General features: G+C 48.2%; 2 protein-coding genes across 2 annotated transcripts in view; both read right to left on the bottom strand.

The window, feature by feature from the left end:
* The window catches only part of PIK3CD (phosphatidylinositol-4,5-bisphosphate 3-kinase catalytic subunit delta), a 93,659-nt gene extending 71,627 nt beyond the window's left edge, over window positions 1-22,032 (bottom strand). Inside the window, exon 1 of the mRNA XM_067567353.1 lies at window positions 21,936-22,032. The gene's annotated coding sequence lies outside the window, so the exon portion shown is untranslated. The remainder of the gene's footprint in view (window positions 1-21,935) is intronic.
* On the bottom strand, window positions 19,105-21,611 carry LOC137165533 (forkhead box protein L2-like). The gene has a single exon (XM_067566818.1). The coding sequence runs from the start codon at window positions 21,507-21,509 to the stop codon at window positions 20,775-20,777; it is 735 nt and encodes a 244-aa protein (XP_067422919.1). The 5' UTR covers window positions 21,510-21,611; the 3' UTR covers window positions 19,105-20,774.
* Window positions 22,033-22,876: the final 844 nt, after the last annotated feature.

Below are 22,876 nucleotides of genomic sequence, written 5' to 3'. Positions count from 1 at the left end.
CTATTCCTCCATGTACATTATTTATTCCTATGGTTGCCTCTTCCTTTGAAACTTCATCTATTGCTGCTGATTATTCCCCACACTCTATTTGTGATGTCCCTAGATCGTGAAGTGAAGAGCTTTGCTTAAGGTCACACAAGTAGTATCTAGCAGAGCATGGAACAGCACGTACTTCTGATTCCTGGCCTTAATGCAAAACAATCCTTTCCCAGAGTGCATGTAAAACATCCATAACAATAAAGAACGCTTGAACAGGGCAGACTGGGGAAGAGGGGTACATGGCTCAGCAGGTTGGTAATTGGTAGTGGGAACATTTCCACTACTGGATCAAATCCAGCTCAGGCCTGGAGTGACTGAAGGTTATTGCCATCTGATGGAATTTCAGTGGTCTACCCTGTAATGATGGAGAAGTATGTGCCTTTCACTCACTCTTCCCACAGCAGCAATGCCCCTCATCTGTCATAGCTCCCCCTTTGCAGAACTGTTGCCTTCTCTCACCTCATGTACCAGCAGTCTCCATGCACTGGAGTATCAGATTGCCACAGAATAGACTGGAAGGAGCAACACATGAGCTGTTGTAGATAATGGGCAAGGGCCACATGATCCACAGAGCTCAGGGGAATGAAGCCTTCCTATCAGGTGGCCTGCAGGGTAGCAAAGCTCCCACAAGCTCAGGGAACACATATCATAGAGTCATAGCAATGTCAGGCTGGAAGGGACTCGGAGAGGTTATCTAGTCCAGCCTCCTGCACTGAGGCAGGACCAAGGAAACCTAGACCATCCCTGAAAGGTGTTTGTCCAACTTGTTCTTAAAAATTTCCAATTACAGGGATTCCACACCCTCCCTTGGAAGCCTGCTCCACAGCCGCACTACCCTTAAAATTTTTCCTAATATCTAACCTAAATCTCCCTGCAGATTTAGCCCATTGCTTCCTGGCCTGCTTTCTGTGGCCTTCTCTCAGCCCTGGCTCAATTGTGAGTGGACTCCACTCTTGATCATTCTCTATGGGGGTGGCTACTGTGGGCAATGTGTTGGAGCATGGGCCCTTTCCAGTTAAACAGGTAAAGGGGAAAACATGTGTTTTCTCCCACTCCACCTGCTCCCTCTGGTTCCAGCACCTTTGCCTACATGAGATGAGCTGGCAATCACAACACAGTAGCTAGTGGACAAGGGCTCCTATCACCACAAATCCCCATCACACTGAAAATGGAGAGAACCGAGCCTCTGGGTTGGCAGCGTCTGCAGAGATGCCTAGGACTAGAATGTTCAGTGACTCTTTCCCATTGCTTTGTGGTCAGTCTTAGGGCACGTGAGCAGGGCAGTGGGAAGCTTGCACTGCTGTCTCTTGTACCGTAAGGAACAAGAAATAGAGGAATAACCACACGAAACACACACAGATCTGCAGAACTGATTCTTCACATATTTTTCAGTTTTCCATGAGGAGTCAGCAACTCTGATTGCCAAGTTCTCCACAAGTTTCTGAGAGAGACTTCAGGTTACTGAGAGGCACAGGGCATTTCCTGTGGACAAGAGCTGTCAGAGAGAGTCACTGATACTTGGTTATTTACTTCTATGTACCCTATAAGAGCCTACCCATACTGACTGAATTATCCCCAACCACCTTCATGTCGCTGACCCTCCATGGATGGCAGAATGATCGGCAGCACTTCTCTCATATGTAAGCACTCAGCAGTCAGATTTTGGCTACCCACTTGATTTTCCAGTCAGTCATGCTGCTTCCCTGCTCTGCTGCTGGGATGCTCCCTTCGAAGGGTCTTTATCCATACTGGGTCTCATACCTCAGCTGTTCTTCACTCACTGCAAAGAACTGCGTGTCAGAAAGTTGAGAGTTGTCAATTTGGCAGCAATTTTCTCCATAATAATAGCTTCATTGCTCTCCTGGATTTATCCTACATCTCCTCTAAAATTGATGAGGGTAACAGAGAAGGGCCTTGGAAAGAGGGGGTTTGACTCCTGTGTACAGCTAGCCAGTGTAGACACCAGACACATGGGATTCTCTGCTATGATCACAATAGATCAGTAGCTAAAACTCTAGACATGGGAGAATGTAAGAATGACCATGCTGATTCAGACTAATGGTCTATCTAGATGGGGGTCTATTTATCTATCTAATGGTCTATCTAGATGTCTGCTGGGAACCACAGAGAGAGACAGGTGCCCAAGCAGATGAATAAAACAGTATGAATGGACATCTTGAAGACCAAAGAATGTAAAGGGGCACCAGGCAACCACTCGCGTGATAAGTAGCAGAGTCAGCTCAGTTACATTTAGGACACAACAGAAACCCATTACGTGATCCTATTCTGCATCACAGAAAGCAATTACATCTGCCAATATGTCTGAGACCACAAACAATACAGCAGCCAGGTCATTCCTGTGCCAGGGTCCTTGGATTGAACTAGCCACTGTTTTGTAATCTCATGAAAAAGGAAATCATTCATGCCCACCTGAAAGCTGATCCAGACATTCAGGAACCAGGAGGTACCAATATTTTGACCAAATCTCTTTATTACCCTGGAACTGGTTCAGGTGGAAGGAAGACACACAGCCCCACCCATACTTAGCAAGTATTACATATCCAGCTCTCTCCCATCTTCACACCTGTGACCTCTGAGGACAGAAATGGGCTAAGAAAGTGGCATTTTATTTGCAGAGGTGGGGGGGGGGGGGGAAATAACAACTGAATGTGACATTAGCAAAGAGTGTACCTCCGCCTCCAGGATCTGCACCCACACAATGCTGGAATGTTCCGTTTTTTAAGAGATGGCTCTATTATTTTCCCTCCTCTTGTCTCAGGTTTGATCCTTCCCCATGCCTTTGATATGGTCTCTGGCTGCATCTGACTTTATTCCCCTCTCTGCCCCTTTGCCTGCTGCTACCTTGGCTAATTATTTTCCAAGACCCAGCAATCAATGCAATATCTCCCCCTTTTCTTCCTATGGCAGTTGCTCTCAGTTGACTTCCCATCTGCCATCTGCTGAAGTGAACCATTGCCACAGCAAGCTCATTCCCTGTGGAGGTAATTTCTCTATTTATCTTTCTCGGAGCCCAGCAGCGGTCAGCCAAAAGGACTGCTTTTTTCAGTCAATGGCAGTCAGGATGCTCAGGTACATGCATTGTTGGAGCTGTAGGGTAGGTCTGTGTGTTGAGCTGGAGAGGTAAATCATAGCTCTGGTAGACAAGCCCACGCTGGCACCCTTTGGCTGACAGCAGCCAGACTCTGAGAAAGGTAAAGGTATGTACCTAGGGTCTTGGATGGGTACCGTCTCGGGGGGGGGGGACGACAGACTAGCCCCTCCTGCCAATCACTCCTACACTATTTTTAGTGTGCTAATTGCTCTACAGAAAGCCTTATCCACACTGTATCTTGAACCCAGCTAGCTCCAGCCAGGGCTGAATGCCAATGTCTAGCTCCACTGCTCCAAAATTTTGCTTCTGAACAGTTTGGTTTTTTTTGTCTGTAGCCACCACTTCGTCATGGTGGATGGGATCGTCACTTCTGTAACAACCTTATTAAACAAAGCTGGGCTAGAAATGTCTTCTGCAGGGCTTCTTGCATCTTCCTCTTGGCCGCCATCAGAGCAGGATGCTGGACTAGATGGACCACTGCTCTGATATGATATGGCCGTGCCTATGTCCTACACATCACCCATCTAATCTAGCTCAGCATGGTTGTAACCACATTGTATGTGCACCCAGGCATGTTCCAACTGACTGAGGCTGTAACTGTGCAGTTTTGGATGGGACAAGTCCTAGTATGGACAGCGCCTTATTGTAGGTTTGCTCTGGCTATGACCCTCAATCTTGCTCATCGTGGACCATTTCTTAATGGAGATTCTGGAAGTCTCCCCTCCTATTTGTGACCTCACAGGCTATCTCCCCTCCAACGATGACTGAACAACATCCATGTCACAGTTACAGAAATCGCTCACATGGGAAAGCAATACCAGGAAAGCACGTAATGGCGTTTTAGCTTCTTTTAATGCTATATAGCAGCTGCACATGAGGAGGAGGAACCAGCCCCATTCGATCTCCCACCGACTACACACAAATGCACCAGGACCCAGAGGTGGGGACCCATTTCTCTGAACAGGTCACTCGTTTCCCAGCCTTTGCACACATTGCTAGCACTTAGGCCAGGGCTGCCTATAGCTATACCACTACAGGCTGTGAGCTGGTCTGGTCTCACAAGCGAAGCAAGACTGGGCTGCTTGGTATTTGGATAGGAGGCTTCCCAGGAAAACCCAAATACTGCAGGAAGCAGTGCCGGTGATCCAGGGCTTAACCCAATGCACACAGGATGGTGTGTGTGATGTGGAGGACACAGGATGCTATTCTGATGTGGACGAAAGTGTCATTCAGGGTCTGACCACCTGTGCTCAAAAGATGCCCTGGGACTTTCCAGAAGAGGCCAGTGCCTGGGGTAAATTCCAACACAGCAATTGCAGTTGTGTCTCCTGAAATACTAGTGTATAACTCCAGAGCGGGCTGTAGAGCTTTCCCTGGTGATAGCCGTGCTTTGAGCACTCTCACGGGCCAGGGACACTGTGAAGGGGTGACGTACCTTGGAGCAACGCGGGCCTATGCTAGCACTACACTCTCAGAAATTAGGTAACCCCTTTCTCATGAGCATGCTTGTGCATGCAGCTGCCTCTTGGGACGCATTGGATCAGTGTGGAGTGCTTGGCCTGAAGGTAGAGGCCCAAGTCTCTGAAAGATCAACCAGAGGCTTCTCCATGCCCACTAACCTCCTGCCCCATGCAGTCCTCACAGTCGCTTGCAGCTTGTTGTCTCAAAGAGCAGTGGTGTGAAAAAACAGGAAACCAGCCAGAGGAGAGAGATCAAGGCAACAAGCAGCAGCAGTCACAGCAGCTCTCCGCTCCTTTCCCCTCCCACTCCATTACCACAGGCCGCTTTCGGTGAGACAAGCCACACCAACTCTGACGGGAAACTGGTTACTCTGCAATGTGGCCAGAGAGCCTCAGAGAGGGGAAATCCAGCAACCTGAAGGGAAATGCTTCTCACAAGCCTGTGTAGACTCAGGGGATTTTGAGTTAAAATTAAAAAGGTGAAAAACAAACAAACAGGCAGCAGTACTGCAAGGGCTCACCAATCCCCGCCAGCACAGGCTATTAATACAATCCCTGGCAGACCCAGGCCGGAAACAGGCTGAATGAGCAGCAAAAATAAAAGAGGAAGCAGAGCCCCAGAGCTTGGCTTCTCTCATGCCCTCTACTGCGAGATCTTCACGACTGCTTGGTCAGATCCAAGTCCTCCTGACCATGCATTGCTCATGGTGAGTGTTGGGAACAACATTAGGGCAAGGCAGGGGAGAGTCAAGGTCCACCTAGCAGCCAACTCTGCCTTCCATCCCAAAGTGGACAACCAATCCATCTTCTTTCACAAGATGGTCACTCAGTTTCTCAAAGGCCTGGGAGAGGTTATACCCCCAAGTGAGAGATTCCCCTCCCCTGGACCTGAACCTTGTCCTATCAAAACTTACAGGGCCCACGTTTGAACTATTAGCAGCATGTTTCATTTCTACATCTTTTCTGGAAAGTGGCCTTCCTGGTAGCTATCACTTCAGCCAGAAAAGTTCCAGAGATCCAGGCCCCCACATCAGAATCCCCATATACAGTCTCTTTGCAGGACAAAGTCCAGTTCAGACCAAACCCGTCATTCCTAAACATATACTCCTGAACAGCTAGACGAGCAAACTAGACAGCAGCTAAAACAACTCCCAGGCTTTGACAGAGCCTATATTACCATAGCAGGCATGGAGAACAACCATACTTGGCAACTCTATACCTCTGCATAAAAGGACCTAATGGCACACTTATGAGACTGTGCCTCTTTCCTCAAAACCTTGGAAGTGGGACAAAAACTCCATAATGTGAAACACAAGAGGAATCAGTGCAAAGTACCTTAAAATCCAGTCCTGTAACCTCTGCACGACAGAGTCCATAATCCAAGCATCATGGCCACACGGCCTGAGTCACATGTGCTCTTATTAGTGATACAGTAAATGCCATTCCTGCTGGATGGTCTGTACACATATGCACCCACCTGAATTGAAGTTAGTCTAACCCAGCATAGCCTAAATCAGTCACAAAGATCTTGGGACCTGGTCCAGAGTCGTGGTCAACAGCAGATGATTCTCATTTACCTATAGCTCAATGAAAACAACAGATTCTTTTTCCAAGCTCATCTTTCAGAGCATGAGGGACCCCCCCGCAAGGGTTTTCAGAATCTCCCTTCTACCTAAGATCTGCTCAAAATTGTATGTGTTTATGGTCTCATTTTCAGAGGGGATGAGCAATTGTAGGTGCTCCACCCCTCGGACTAAAAAGCAATTTATTGACAAGCAGCCTCTATCCTACATGCACAATGCAAAGGCACCATCTAGTGGTGATAGGAGGTAAAAGGAGCTAAGGAGCTAAAGATGCAGTAGTACAAATAAAAAATGGTTGCTAACCTTTCCATCATGGTTCCTCTTTGAGAGGTGCTGCACATGTCCATTCCAACATAGGTGTGTGCATGCTCCGAGCACCATTGCCAGATTCTTTTCCCTTAGCAGTATCCATTGGGTTGGTTCCAGAGAATGGCCCTGCCAATCCCGCTCTTCTTCAGTTTCTTCTTGCTGACCGCCTCTGAAGAGGGGACGGAGGGTGGGTTTTGGAAAGGACGTGTGCAACACATCATCTCGAAGAACAATAGTTATGGAAAGGTTAGTAACCGTTTTTTCTTTGAGTGCTTCTTCATGTCCTTTCCAACGTAGGTGATTCACAAGCAGTTGTACAAGGAGGTGGATTCAGAGTTCAAGGAAAAGCAGACTGCAAGACCACATGGGCAAAGCCGGCATTGTCCCTCACCTGCTGTACAATGGCACAGTGCGTTGGGAATGTGTGAACCGACGACCAGGTTGCTACTCTGCAGATGATCCGAATCGGGACTTGCACCAGGTAAGCAGCGGAGGAGGCTTGAGACTTTGTGGAGTGAGCCGTTAGGTTAGCTGGGAGGTGAGATGTTTGTGAGATCGTAACACGCTCAGATATGTGAAGTAATCCACAATGAGATTCTCTGTGCAGAGATAGGGAGACCTCTCATTCTTTCCGCTATTGCGATGAACAGCTGAGATCTGTGGAACGGTTTGGTCCTTTGTATATAAAGTTAGGAGCCGCCAAACATGCAAGGAATGGAGGTGCTGTTCTTCTCTATGCGCATGTGACTTAGGGTAGAACACCGGCAGAAAATTTGCTTGACTGCAGTGGAATTGTGAGATGACCTTTGGAAGGAACGACGGGTTTGATCTGAACTGGACTTTGTCCTTGAAAGAAACTGTATATGGGGACTCTGATGTGACGGCCTGGATCTCTGGAACTCTTCTGGCTGAAGTAATAGCCACCAGGAAGGCCACTTTCCAGAAAAGATGTAGAAATGAACATGCTGCTAATGGTTCGAATGGGGGCCCTGTAAGTTTTGATAGGACAAGGTTCAGGTCCGGGTGGGGGGGGGGAGCGGGGGAAATCTCTCACTTGTGGGTATAACCTCTCCCAGGCCTTTGAGAAACTGGGTCACCATCTTGTGAAAGAAGATGGATTGGTTGTCCACCTTGGGATGGAAGGCAGAGCTGGCTGCTAGGTGGACTAAGAGCTAAGACCCCAGAAGAGGCCAAGACTAAGGGCTAAGACCGTGTTGTTTCAGTAGAAGCAGATACTCAAAAGATAAGCTGCAGAGATGACTGCAAAAGGTGGAATTTGCTGTTGTGAGCACCGCATGGAGAATCGCTTCCATTTTGCATGGTAGATGGCCTGGGTGGAGGTACTTTCTACTGCCCAGTATGACCTCACGGACTTGTTCTGAGCAAGCCTGCTCCTCCAGATTCAGCCATGAAGCTTCCAGGCCGTCAGATTAAGAGAGCTGAGATTCAGATTCAGCAGCCAACCCTAGTCCTGGGAGATCAAGTCCAGGTGCAATGAGAGAGCCATAGCAGCACCTCCATGGACATGCCGAGGAGAGTGGTAAACCAATGTTGCCTAGGCCATGCCGGGGCTAACAGGATGACCTGCGGTCAGTCTTGCTTGATCTTCATCAGAATCTTGTGAATCAGCGGGATAGGAGGAAACGCGTAGTACAGATGTTTTGTCCATGGCAACAGGAACACGTCTATGACTGACCCCAGGCAGGGAGCAGAACTGATGGCATTTCCTGTTGTCACAGGTGGCGAATAGGTCTATAAGGCGAGACCCCCCACCTTTGAAAGATATACCTCACGCCATCCAGTCATAGAGACCACTTGTGGTGAGAGGAGAAAAGACCTGCTGAGGTGATCTGCTAGCTGGTTCTGTGTCCCCAGAAGGTAGGATGCCTCTAGACTGATGGAATGAATGATACAGCGCTCCCACAGGCAGATCGCTTCTTGGTACGGGGGAGGGGGAGAGAAGAACGCACATCACCCTGTCTGTTTCTATAGAGCATAGCTGCAGTATTGTTCGTGATTACCAAGGCCGTCTCGCCCGCCATGCGAGGTAGAAATGTCTGGCAGGCTAGACGTGCTGCCCTGAGCTACCTGACATAGATGGGAAGGGAGAGCTGTTCTTGTGACCAAAGGCCTTGAGTCCTGAGGAACCCTAGGTGGGCTCTCCAGCTGAGGGCTGATGCATCAGATACTAAGAACAAGGACAGTTGAGGTCTTGAGAAGGGTACTTCCGCACATACACCGGCTGTCCAGCTTCCCTGTCAACGAGCAAAGGACCTGGGTCAGAACTGTGCACACCAAGTCCAGATGATGGCGAGAGGGGAAGTATACTGTGGCTAGTCAAGCTTGGAGAGGTCTGAGATGTAGCCTCACATGTTGCACTGTGTATGTGCACGACACCACGTGGCCCAGGAGGCTCAGACACTTTCATATTGTTGTGATTGGATGAGCTTGGAGGGACCTTATCAGGGCTGTTATTGAGCTGAACTGGTCTTCTGGAAGTAGAGCTCTTGCTTGCACGGAATTGAGTACTGCCTCAATGAACTCTATCCTTTGGACCGGGATAAGGGTAGACTTCTGTACATTTAGCAGGAGTCCCACTGCTTTGAAGGTCGATTGGATGAGACGGATGTCGGTTTCCACTTGGTCGCTGGAGTGGCCTTTAACTAGCCAATCATCGAGATATGGAAATACATGGACTCCCTTTTTTCTGATAAATGCTGCTACCACCACCATAGATTTGGTGAAAACTTGTGGGGCAGCTGACAGGCTGAATGGGAGCACTGCAAACTGATAATACCTTGGTCCACTATGAACCTTAAGAAAAGGTCTGTTGCCATGGAAGATCAAGATGCTGAAGTAGGCATCCGTTAGATCAAGGGCAGCATACCAGTTCCCTGGACCCAGTGGGGGAATGATGGAAGCCAAAGAGACCACGCAGAAAAGGTAGTTACTCACCCTGTAACTGTTGTTCTTCGAGATGCGTTGCTCATGTCCATTCCATTGCAGGTGTGTACACACTCCTATGCATGGTTACCAGAATTTTTTTTCCCCCTTAGCAGCTCCCATAGGGCCAGCTTTGGTGCTCCCTGTGTCCCGCACACATGCCGCAGTACATGAGGCACCGGGGTCCCTACGCCCCCTCAGTTCCTTCTTTCCGTCAACTCCAACATGGGGAAGGAGGGCGGGTCACGGAATGGACATGAGCAACACATCTCGAAGAACAACAGTTACAAGATGAGTAACTGCCTTTTCTTCTTCGAGTGCTTGCTCGTGTCGATTCCATTGCAGGTGACTCACAAGCAGTACCTTGGAGGCGGGTTCGGAGTTCACAGATTGGTTGATTGCAGCACCGCTCTGCCGAAGCTGACGTCATCCCTTGCCTGCTGGACGATGGCATAGTAGGATGTAAAGGTGTGCACCAATGACCATGTAGCGGCTTTGCATATGTCCTGAATAGGCACTCAGGCCAGGAACGCCCCAGAAGAGGCCTGTGCTCTAGTAGCATGGCCTGTGACGTTGCCCAGAAGTGGAACTTTCGCCTGCTCGTAGCAGAACCTTATACAAGAGGTTATCCAAGAGGAGATCTGCTGCGATGAGACAGGTAAGCCCTTCATCCTGTTGGCCACCGCTGCAAACAGCTGTGTGGACTTACGAAATGGTTTTGTCCTTTCTTTGTAAAAGCCAGGGCTCTACGTATGTCCAACATATGCCACCTCCGTTCCTCCTCTGAAACATGCGGCTTCGGGAAGAATACTGGCAGGAAGATGTCCTGGCTGGCATGGAATTGTGACACCACCTTGGGCAAGAAGGCTGTGTGGGGCCTCAGCTGTACCTTGTCCTTATAAAAGACTGTGTATGGTGGCTCCGAGGTAAGTGCCCGGATCTTGGATACCCTCTTAGCCGAGATGGTAGCAACTAGAAAGGCTACCTTCCATGACATCAGCAAAAGGGGGCAAGTAGCCAAAGGCTCGAATGGTGCTCCCATGAGCCTGGAGAGGACTAGGTTTAGGTCCCAGGGTGGTACTGGATCCCTGACCTGGGGGGTAAAGCCTCTCTATGCCCTTCAGGAACTTCACCACCATGGTGTGAGAGAAGACAGACCTCCCTTGAATCGGAGGATGGAAGGCTGAAATGGCAGCCAGGTGCACTTTCAACGAGGTAGTGGCTAGGCCCTGGAATTTAAGGTGCAGCAGGTAATCTAACACCATCCAGATCGATGCCTGGTGGGGCGTGACCGCTTGGGCTGCAGCCCAGCATGTGAACCTCTTCCACTTGGCTAGATAGGATGCCCTGGTGGAAGGTTTCCTGCTACCCATTAATATAGCCTGCACCCGAGACAAGCAAGCCCATTCTTCCAGGCTCAGCCATTCAGCCTCCACGCTGTCAGGTGGAGAGACTCCAAGTCCTTGTGCAGAAGTCTCCCCCACTCCTGGGAAAGAAGGTTGTGCCAGCCTGGCAGCTTGGGGAAGGAGGGGGGGAAGGAGTGGGAAAACGGACTGTTCCAGGGGTGTCATGAACCAGTGCTGCCTGGGCCATGCAGGTGCTATAAAAATGACATTCGCCTTGTCTCTCTTGACTTTCAACAGGACCCTGTGAATCAACGGAATGGGAGGAAAGGCGTACAGAAGTCTCCCCAACCAGGAAAGTAGGAAGGCATCCAGCAGAGTCCCATCATTGAGCCCCTGAAGGGAGCAGAACTGGCTGCACTTCTTGTTGACTGACCTTGGAGCTGAAGAGATCCACTTGGAGAAACCCCCACTTCTTGGCTTGCGAGCCCAGGCAAGATGGAAGATGGTGCCTTACCATCATTGTCGGTTTGCCCAGGGTGGTGGTCAGTCTCCACGGGGCAACCTCATGTTGGACTGCGCCTTGCAGGCCCTAACTTGGGGAAGATGGAAGCGCCAGGAAGGTCAAGAGACTCCTTGCTGCCTCATAAGCCTCTGGCATTGATGGCACTGTCAGAGTCACATCCTGTTTCCGGCTCACCCTCAGCGGGAAGTCCATATGCTCCAGATTCAACGGTACCCTTTGCTGGGCCACTGTCAATCGTGCTGGCTAGCCAATTGCTGCCTGGGAGGGGACAGTTGATGGTCTCACCCTCTCTGTGTTCCTAGTGTCCCTGGGCAACTTCTATGACCTCTACCAGAGATGTGGAACGGTGCTACACTGACAGTTCTGCCATTGGGGGAGAGTCTCGGCTCCAGGGGGATCTCGGTGCCGGGGACACACAGCCTCCCTGGGACTCCCTGATCGAGGCGGATGCACTCCTGACTGACGAGGTGCTTGGCACCAGGTCCAGTTGGTGCTCTGATGCTGGGCAAAGTGCAGCCTCCATTAAAAGGAACTTCAGACCAAGGACCAAGAAAGACAGGGATGGCACAGCAGGCTGAAGTTTTTGAAAATAGGGCACTTTGCTGGAATGCGCTCCTCTCCCAGGCATGTCAGACAACTGTCATGCGGGTCACTCACTGGTATCTTCTTCAGGCAGGTCGCACACTGCTTGAAACCTTGGGAGTGTGGAATGCCCCTAGTCCTGCAGAGAACTTAAGAACTTAGAGAAGACAGTTAGTTTAGCGAACTATTTACACTTGACTACTAACTATTTACAGTTGATTATAGGCACAACCACTGAAGAGAATGCTTGCAAAGCAGAAAGAGAAGAGTGTTCCAGCAATCCTCACTGATGGAAACAAGGAACAGAGGGGGCAGCAGGGCGGCAGTTGCCTATACTTCAGGAGGCACCAGAGCCAACCCAGCACGTACCACAAGGAAAAAGTTTCTGGCGATGGTGCATGGGACGCGCACACACCTGCATGGGAATGGACGTGAGCAAGCACCCGAAGAACCAGGACTGTTGGGAGGTCTGTTTTGGGTGCCGAACTCAAGAGTCTGATTTTCAGAATCAGCCTCCTTTAATGTGTCTCAGATTGGGCATCCAAAACCTTAGACATCCAAGTTCACTGGTAACTATTTAAATCTTGGCTCAGGTCTAGCTAAACATTTATACCATGCTCATCACTGTAGTAGTGGCGTCTCTTAGGTTCCAAAGTCACTCTAAATTCACCTTTGGAAGCTGAAGCAAGAGATATTTTAAAAATATTCATAACTGCAGTATTAGGATCAGAAAGAGCTAGTCTATCTCTTCCTAAGTGCAGGACTGTTCCATGCTTTGTCCAGCCTAAGTGTGAATAATTTACTTGGATTATAAGCATCTTGGGACAGGGACTGTTGCCTTGTTCTGTGTTTGGCCCAAGACTGGAGCTCCTTGGTGCTACTGTAATACAAATAATAAAACAACAATCAGGGATGCAAATCTAACAGGTCCCTTTGGAAACTACTGTTAGAAAATATTTCTGGATGTCCAGCGTAAACTGTGTCTTACTTTATTCCATCCCACTATAGACTGTGGTCAGTCTCCCACTCATCCTTTTTAACCAAGCTGCATGTATTTAATTCTTGTAATGTTTCCTCCAGTCTCACTGCCTTTGTTCCTTCTCTTTTTATCCTCTCTAACTTGCCTCTGGCCTTGGGGTTCAAGCGCAGGACTTAGGCTTGGAAGACCTGGATTCTCTTCCCAGCTATTCCAGGCTCCTCGTGTGATCGTTAGCAAGTCATCTGCCATCTCTGTGGCTCAGTTTCTCCATCTGTAAAATGGAAACCTCTCTCACAATGGTGTGTGAGGCTTACTTTGTTAATGTGTAGAAAGCATTGAGTTCCTCAGTTAGAAACTACTGCATAAGGACTGGATCGTAACTATAGTTAGGAGTTTAAAAATTGCAAGTAATATTCCAAATAGGGACGTACCAACTCTGCTTAGAGAAGGACTACAGCCTCTGTCTTTTAATTAGACTGCTTCTCTGTGTGTGTAGCTCAAGGTGGCTAAAAAGCCAATCCTGTTAACATTCGATGGGTTCATATCCAACTTGCTGGTCACCATTATAAGCCTGCTCTATAACAGAAAAGTTGGTCAATATACCTATACAGATATAGCTAACTCTCCCACTATAGATGCAGCTTATCCTGGCCACTTTTCCGGGTGTAGCCTCTACCAGTTTCATGAAAAAAATAAATTCTACCAGCAAAAGAACTTTTTGCCTATATAACAGCATCTACAGTATGACTTCTGCCAGCACAGACATGCCATTAAAAAGTTAGGCCCCAACGATATTTGCTACACTGGCCATAGATTTAAATGTAGACCTGGCCATACACAGGGGTCTCTCAGCATTAGTGCTATTGGCCTCGAAGAGCGGGGAACAGTGCCAGAGCATGCTGAGCAGGGGGCAGCAACTCTAGACTTCACTTACTCCTCTGGTTAGACAGAGCCCCACTCTGTTGGCCTTACAGGGGTTGCGAAAGGCATCTCTTTTAGAAGACAGTAACAAAGAAGGTTGGTTTCTGCTGTCATTTTGTTGGGGGGAGGGAGGGGAAGGAGAGAGAGGGTTGGTTAATCACAAAAACTATGTCCCCTCCATTTCTACATTCTCCTTGAGCTTGTAAAAACTGGGCCTGTTTAATCCATTAAAATGAATCAATTCCATGCTAGTGTGTGATTGTTCGTAGTTAAATTTAGAACTGGTCTACACTACAGAGTTTTGCTAACAAAGTCAGTGTTTGGCGACAAAACAGTGGTGGTGTACACAGTACAGTGCTCCCCCCCAAAAAAACTCCTCTGCTTTGATGACAAAACCACCTCGACAAGAGGCATAAAGCTTTTTGCGGAAAAAACGGCGTAGATGCTATGTGCCATAACTGGGCTCCAGAAGCTACCCCACAATGCCCACCCTGACCTCTCTGCTCACTGGTTTAAACTCTGCTGCACTGCCCTGCAATCTAGTTTCACAGGCATGCCCCCTCCCCTGTCAAAGCCCCAGGACATTTTGAAATTGCACAGCATGGAGAGCTCGCACAGCTACTCCCCCACTGAGCGTGCCTGCTCCCAGTTCTTGCCTGGACTACAGGGGAGGAGCATTCTCCTGGGTCTGTGGGGGAGACGAGGCTGTGGGAATCAATCCTGCTCTCCTATGGCAGGCATGCAGGCAGCGCAGGCTGCTGCTAAGGGGATGAGGGGGGAGAGATTCCTGATGTGCTGTGCAGAGCCAGGGAGGGAAGCGGGGACTGATGTCGGGGTGTCCCCCTACCCCTGCCAGTGTACAGGTCTCTGCTGAGCTGGTGTTGGGGGAAGAGAAGGACACCAGATGTTTGTGCACCAGCTTATGCCTCAGGATCGGTTGCTTCCAGCTGCTGTCTGATTAAAGAGAGAGTGTGCAGATACACTGTCCCTCAACACACACTATCACACACGCACTCCGTGTCACACTCTCCTCCCACACATCTGTGGGCTTCTTGTGTGTGTGTTCAGTGATGGCAGTTTGGCTGACAGGGCAGTTGAAAAGCAGCTGTCAATCTATAGGATGCCCATGGAAAGATGGGATTCAGAAACCTTCATCATGTGATGCTGGGCCTGCTCCATGAGGCACAGCAAACACTTCCCAAAGCCTACAACTGCAGAGGGGAATAGCTACCCACAATGCACTGCTCCATATTGATGCAAGAGCTGGAGGTGGGAATGCACTCCACTGACACAAGGAGCATAGTGAGACATACAACAGCGGTTTTGTTACAGTGGTGGCTGTCTGCCGGAATAACTCGTGTTGACAAAACTCTGTAGGGCAGACAAGGTCTTAGTAGGTTGCATTTTTCCAGATTAAAACACTCATTTTATGCGTTTCTGCCAGTTTTTCCAGTTTCTCTGAATCACCCTGTACTTCCCTCTTTGCTCCCCAGGGAGTCTGCATCATGTTGTAGCTTGGGAACATCTGTGAATGTAATTAGCATGCTATTTACGTCCCTTCCAGATCATTTACAATCTCACATAGATGTTCAAGCATAACACAATGCTGACCCCTAGGGGACTTCATGAGTCACCTCATCCCAATTAGATGCAGTGCCATCTAAAAACCTATCTTCATTATGCATCAAAGACCCATTCACCCCATTCAAATATTTAAAGTGTGTGCGCGCGCACGTGTGTTTATTCCAGCAAATTATTTTTTCTTTGCTTAGTCTCTCATATACCATCCTGACACATTGTCCCAGGTATTGGTAACAATGATATTCAGCTTTTGTCATTATCAACATCCTAATGTCCACACAGAGCAATACCACAAAGCCCATGAGGTTATCAAACACAAAGCAAAGAGGACAGACATAGGAGCAAATATTCCAGACTTACTACAATCTCTGCATCATACCACACAGTAATTGCCTGACTAAAGGATTTCCATCTCACCCCTAGGATTTGCCATGAGATCTCAGATACAGGATTTATGGCCTGAGTTGCAGATCACCTGCCACTCTCATTTACTTCACTGAGAATGAAGTTTGCTCAGTGCCTCTGAAAATATGGGCACTAATCACCTGGCTTTTTCTGCCTTTAAAGCCCATGAGTGTGCTGGTACTATATTGAATACCAACCTCCCTGCAGTGCTTGTTTGCAGAAATGAAGGTAGAGAAGAAAGCTGGATAACTTTTTTTTTTTTAAACACACAGTGCAATATGTGACTTGAGTTTATGTTTCATGCTTTGTTTGACTCACTCTAGGATATTCTACTGCTGAATACCAAAGTTCAAAATATAGGCTCAAGAGAGACAAACACTGTTTCAGTTTCTTAGTAAAGAATTGGAGACCCACAGCTCTGACAAAATCTGTTAGACTATTTTCCTTACCCAACAGAAACTACCTTATGTGACTCTAGCGACAAGATGGTGGGTTTAAAATATGTGAACTGCAAAGAAAGTCACATATATCGGTTCGGTGGGCATAGATACAGCAATTGAAGGTGTCTACAATTAGGAAAATAGAGACCCTTTCCCTCTGCACCACAGGGTAGAGTCAGGAGCCAGAATTCAGTTAACATGCAGCCAAGCCTAGGAATAAGACTACATCACCACAACAACGAAAACCCACTCTCCCCTCCCAGACAGACAGCATCAAGTGGATGACTTACAGGACTGGAAATACAAATCAGTCACCTCAAAGTCACCGGCTTGAATGATAACCCATGCAAGTAACACCTGAAATCTGTTTCCTTGGTGGCTGGTCTGTGCCCTGTGTTCAGGTGAGAGCTGGATTGAGACCATCAACTCCTTGGACTACATAATTAAAACCAATAGGGAAATGGCACCATTTTTTGTAAGAGAAGTTTAAGAGGGAAGCTAAGGAATGAATTAAGTCCTGGAGACTGAACTCTCCTCTCAGGTCAATGGCAAGGCACGCTGGTGACGCAGTGCAGATACACTCACAACGCTGCTGCTAATGTGGCACTTGTTTTGTGCATAGCAGGGAGGCTTTCGGTCTTCAGCGGTGTCGATGCAGCACCTCTCACAAGCACCAAAATTTAAAAATGATAACATCTGAGAAATCACAGATAAACATGCTGTGCCCTGTCCCCCTTTGCTCATACAGGAGGCACACTGATGGACTCTAAGGAGTCCCATCTGACCCCCTCTGGCTAGAACGTGGTAGTAAAATGAGGCTTTGCATAGGGTGAGAAGTGAAGCAGAGAAAAGATCAGGGGACTCTTGGGGGACACAAAAAATATTTCCTCCCCCCTCCAATGGGTGAAAGCATTACATATTTAATGCTTTTATGTGCAGACTTTTAACCGGTGTCAGAAATAAAGCCCTTTTTCACTCTCCGCTAGCAGCCTCAGCTGAACTATCCAACTGCTAGGGGTTGGTGGTAGTTGGTGGCCTTCCCACACCAGCACTACTCTGGTGACCCCATCAGTTTCTGCACAATTTAGGTTTTCATTAAAAAAAATGAATCTCATTATTTGTATTGTAGTAGGACCCAGGAGGCTCAGTTATGCACTAAGACCACATTGTGCTAGGTGCTGTACAAACCCAGAACAAAAAATAGTCCCTGCCCCAGAGAGTTTACAATCTAAGACTTTCCTAGCTCTTGTGGTCGCAAAGAAAATCTTCTGAATGTGAACCGACTATGAACTGCTGTGGTTTACCGTCCTGAGTCTGTAGAAAGCCCAAAACAATAGTTATAGATAAAAGATATGACCCGCCTCCTTTCATCACACTGGTAGTGTTGGCTCTGAAGCCATGTGGTGATATTTTTTAAAAGTCACCATTTCACTGTGGTTTCTTTTGGCAGAAGCATTCCCCTTCTCTGGAGTTGCATTTACATTTTGGGATTACAGGAAGAGCAGAGTAGAGTATTACCGCTACCTTCCTCCGCCCCTGGAATCTGACTCCCTGCCAACAGCTGTACAAGCTCAGCCCCTCCCATATTTAAATGGAAATAATTATTTTCAAAGTTGCCTTACCTAGCTGTGAAAGGCTAATGCCCATTTTGATGGGAGCTGGACCTCTCTTATACATTTCACTTGTGGCTGCCCACCAGTAACTACAAGTCCTGCATGGGGTTTTCTATCCTAGGAAGTCCTGACCTCTGTAATGAAGCACAAAACTGACCAGTTGTCTCTATTTACTATGGTAATTTTTGAAAGGTTTATTTCTCTCCCACTTGTAGACAGTCATTATGCATATATTTGATATATGTATTATATAGCATCAAATGTTAAAAGAACATGAACTTCCATTATTAATTTCTTTTTGCTTGGCCATAACTTTCTGAAAACATCTCCTCTGGGGCTAGACTTTTCATTCCTGCTTCCAGCCTACAGTTACTGATTCACTGAATATGTTTTACAGTTCATATGTATAGTATATTTCATATGGAGAGAGTATAGACGTGCATACACACACCCCAAAATTACAAGTAACTCAACAGTGGCTGGGGAAAAAAAAATCCATCTCAGCAGAGGCTCCAGTAGAATAAACTATAGAGACCTGGGATAAATATAGTGTATTTTACACCTTCAACTACCTCTTCTGAGTCTGTCCCTTAAAGGTCCAATCCCATGTAAGGTGCTTGGCTCCTTTGTCTTCCATTAACTTCAATGAGAGTCTAAAGCCTGATCTATACTTAAAAATTGGATCAAACTAGCTATGCAGTTCAGGGTTATGAAAAATTTTGCACCCTGAACATTGCAGTTAGATTAACCTGACCGCCCCCCCCCCCCGACCCCCAGTCAAGGGAAGGATTCTTTTATCAATCTAGCTACCACAAAAGCAGATTAACTACAGTGAGGGGAACACCCCTTCATGTAATTTACCAACTGGAAAATTCCAGAATTATTTTTATGTGTAGCTTTTTTTTCTGCATTTAGTACCCAAAGTTTAACTATAATCAGAGGGTCGTTTGTTGTACAACAGTATTAGGATTCACATTAAAAGCAACAGTTGAAAGCGACTACTACTCTGAAAATCTTAGTACTGTAACAAATGGATATTTCTTATACACTTGTTTCACCAAAGGATATTTCCATAACCAAAATCTTCTAAGATTGCTAAAATTCTATTTTGTATTGTGGAAGTTATTTTAAAGTTCAAAACTACTTTAAAGATTAAATTTAACTCTGGTCTTGTTTGAGTTACCCTTTTTTTTTTTTTTTAATCAGGGGAGAAAAAAAAAGTCAGTGCAGTAATAAAACTAGTTTAAATATTTTCCAAAAGCCATCAGTTTTATAAAGTAACAAGTATTTATTGAATCAAGTCACAACATGTAAAAAACACCAGAAAGTGCTGCTATGCACATTAATAGTATCTCTCTCAACCCTTCATTTCTCTACCAAGCCAACCTGCAATATCCATCAGAAATACTATTTGCATTTAGAATCTTTTTTGGCTGAAAAAGAGCTGAAGCCACCCCTGAAATTCAAATCACAAAGGGACCCTGCATTGCCATTGTAACCTTGTAGACAATAACTATAACAACAGGGAACAGTATATAAAATGCTTTCTGATCTTCATGTCAACCAAAAATAGTTTCTCTTTAAATATAAAAACATACGGATCACAGCATCTATCCCAAAAGTCTTTGGTATTTAACATCTTTTTTAAAAATAAAAATATTCCTTTACATAGTGCTTTTTTTAAAAAAAGATAAGTTCAGAAATCGAGTTTTGAAGGACACTTGCAAAAATTATTTTCCAGAAAGTAACTAGGAGGTGTTTTTTGTTTTTTAAATGATGCACATTACTTTCAATCCCCAAAACAATTTCACAGACTTAATAAAAATGAAGTATCAGTTGATCAACTTCCCTTGCTTACAGCCCAAGGTCAGGCACTTCCAGTTTAAACTAGTACTTCTGAATTTAAAACACAATAAAAAAACCAATGAATATGCGGTGGAGCATTCACGTTTCTCAGGAGCCATTGGAATGAATGAAACAAGGCAGCACACTTCAAATCACTTCAATAATCCTTTTTGACCAAAAGAATACAGACAGGTTTTAAATTCCTAAGTGATGTACCAACAAACCAACCAACCTTTTCAAATCTATTGTCTTTGATGTTTCTCAAGTAACTGCATCCTTTAAAGCAGGTTTCACAAATTAAAGTCTCTGAAAATGTTAACACTATTCTGATTCAAGTAACACACTGTAACTTCCACAATAACTATGTAAACAAGGGAACATGTCTGAAACTCTTCTTTCTTTCAAAACAAGAAAGTTTTGACCCCATATTAAACAGTTATTTCAAATATTTTGCAGGCAGAATTTCTAAAATATTAGGTTCTAATTTTGCAGAACAAATAATGTCCTTGAGGATCCTCTGCCCGGAAAAGGATCAGTTTGGAGATTCACCCTGCACCTCTAACTCTTCAGAGCCTTGATATTTCTAGTGGAACTCACGCCTCGTTGTATTCATTTGAACTTTTGAAGTTTAAGACTTGTGTTTTAAATTTAAAATGTTGTATTATTGTCCCAATTCCTCCCTTCTTCAAAGGAAGGGGAATGAAAAGCTCACTTGCAAAGTCCATTCCGATGTCTCTCCTCTTTTCAGAAGCGTTGTTCCCCTTTCACCCGCATTTGCACCCTCTTCTTTCAGCTGAACTCCCCCAAATCCTTTAAAACGTCTCATCACATTAGAGGCGCTGAACATCAAATCGCTTCTACCCGCGATACCCCATTCCATTATTGCGTTAACAGGGGAGGGGGTCCCCGTTGTCTTGAAGAACTCAATCCAAACTTAGCCCGGGCTCTTTCCAACGCTCAGAGCAGAAGCGGGGCGAAGGCGGCGTGTGTTTCGGCTCGGATACACATCACCAGGCAGGGGAGACGGAAAGACCAATGTGCCCATCAGGGTTTGGGCGCGGCGGTGCCCACTGCCCTTCTCCGGTCCAAGGAATCAAAGGTCCATCCTGACGGGGAAAGCGCCGCAGGGTCTCTCCTGCTCCCCCCAGTAATGCATGAAGGGCAGCTCCGGGGGCTGCTGGGAAGGACAGCCGGACCCCCCCGCCGCGGGGCTCAGCTGCTGATGCGCCAGCCCGCCGGGCAGCAACAGCCTCGGGTAGGGGCTGTTACTGAGCGGGTAGCTCGGCTGGGCTTGCCCCAGAGATGCCCAGGCGCTGCCCACCAGGTAGGCGGGCGGGGGGCTCTGGCGGGGCAGGTAGTAGGCAGGCTCCGAGTAGGTGAGGCAGGCGGTGGCCGGGGCAGGCAGGCACAGGGCGGCCGAGGGGCCCGGCTGAGCTCTCTTGACCCGCCGCCGGCGCCTGTAGTTGCCCTGCTGGAACATGTCGTGGAAGGCCGGGTCCAGGGTCCAGTAGCTGCCCTTGCGCTCGGCGCCCCGCTCCCGGGGCAGCTTGAGGAAGCACTCGTTGAGGCTGAGGTTGTGGCGGATGCTGTTCTGCCAGCCCTTCTGGCCCAGCCGGTAGTAGGGGAAGCGCCCCACGATGTACTGGTAGATGCCGCTCAGGGGCAGCCGCTGCTCCGGGCTCTCTCGAATGGCCATGGCGATCAGGGCCACGTAGGAGTAAGGCGGCTTCTGGGGGGCGGCGGCGGCGGGCTCCGGGGCAGCTTCCCCCGCGCCCTGCTCTTCGCCCACCGGCGGCGCTGCCGCCTCCCCGGACCCGGCGCCTTCCATGGCACCGGCCCCCCACACCGGCGTGCGCAGCCGCTCTCCTCTAGCCCCAGCCAAGGGAAGCGGGTCCCGGCGGCTCCCCGCCTGGTCTGTGCCCGGCTCCGCGTCCCAGGCTGGGTTGTATGTGGGGCTCCGGCTCCCCCACGCAGGATCCTGCCTGTGCCCCGCCCGCCCGCCGAGCCGGCACCATGCGCCTGGCCTGGCCCTGCCCTCCCCTCCGCCCCGCTGTGTCAGTGCCTCGCGGTTGTTTAGGGTCATGGCCAGGTCACGCCCTTGCTTTCATTTCCAAAAACCCAAATACAGCAGCGGGTCAAGAGGTAGCCGGGGGGGCACCCGCCCCGCCCTCGGCCCCTGCACCGGGCTGAGCCTGCAGGCCGGCTCACCAGGGGCTGTGAGGAAAGCTCGGTCTGGCCCCATTCCCCCCCTTACCTGCAACCACCGGGCCCAGCACGCCTCCCGCAGCAGAGAGTTGCACCCCTGGGGGGCAGGGGCTGAAGTTTTCCTCAGGTCCAGGGAGATTCCAAGGGGGCTAAGCAGAAGGGTGCCCCCTCCCCCATCGTTGTAGAGCCCCCTCAGGTCTTGTCTACACCAGCCCCCTGAACTGCTTGTAAGGGAAGTGGTTTAACCCCCTTCCCCCCCCCACCAGCTGGGCTGGATCGGATCACCATCAGGGTCCGGCCTGTATTTACCCTCACTGAGGGCAGCTGCACGGCCCTGTGGCTGCAGTCACCCTAGCGACCACCTCAGCTGCCAGCCGCAGAGCATTCTGGGAGATTGCCCCAGAGCAGCAGTACCCTGAGGAAAGACTGGTGAGGGAGCCCATGGCCCGTCAGACAAGTGAACCAAACCACATGTGGCCCCATGGCAGCATAGCCGCTTCCAAAGAGGACATGGGGCCCTCGGCAGTAGGGAGGGAGGCCTTGTCTGAGGACAACGCTGGAGATATTTCAATCCTGTTGGAGAGCACACAAGCTGGCCCTGGGGCATTTTGTTTTAGTGCAGAAAGATTTAGGCCAGGCACCTCACCCCTCAGTGACTAGGGCCCACACTCAATTTAAAAACACCCAGAGCAGCATCTACTTGCCTCTTTCTTGGAGGTGACAGTAAATTCATTAGTAATAAAATTCCAGTTGATGAGCAGTTATCAGGAGCTACTACATAGGAGAGGTCTTGATCACAGATAACCAAGATCAAGAAGAGGGTTCAAGATGGTTTAAGGTCGGATATGGTTAAGGTTAGAAATAGTGAAACATCCCCTCTGCTTATGAGAAGTTACTTTATTAAATATTGTAATTTAATGACAGCTGATCTTCCTCCCACTGAAATCAATAGGAGTTGTCCTATTGACATCTCTCACACCAGGCCTGTAA

The sequence above is a fragment of the Emydura macquarii genome, unplaced genomic scaffold (genome assembly GCF_026122565.2).
Source record: "Emydura macquarii macquarii isolate MOO-44397 ecotype Brisbane River unplaced genomic scaffold, CSIRO-AGI_Emac_v2 contig_2768, whole genome shotgun sequence".
Taxonomy (NCBI): Eukaryota; Metazoa; Chordata; order Testudines; family Chelidae; genus Emydura; species Emydura macquarii.
The sequence above is the reverse complement of the archived record's forward strand: the minus strand, read 5'-3'. Positions and strand labels throughout refer to the sequence as shown.

Coding starts and splice junctions, on each gene's coding strand:
- LOC137165533 (XM_067566818.1), bottom strand. CDS start 21,509: ATGGAAGGCGCCGGGTCCGGGGAGGCGGCAGCGCCGCCGGTGGGCGAA.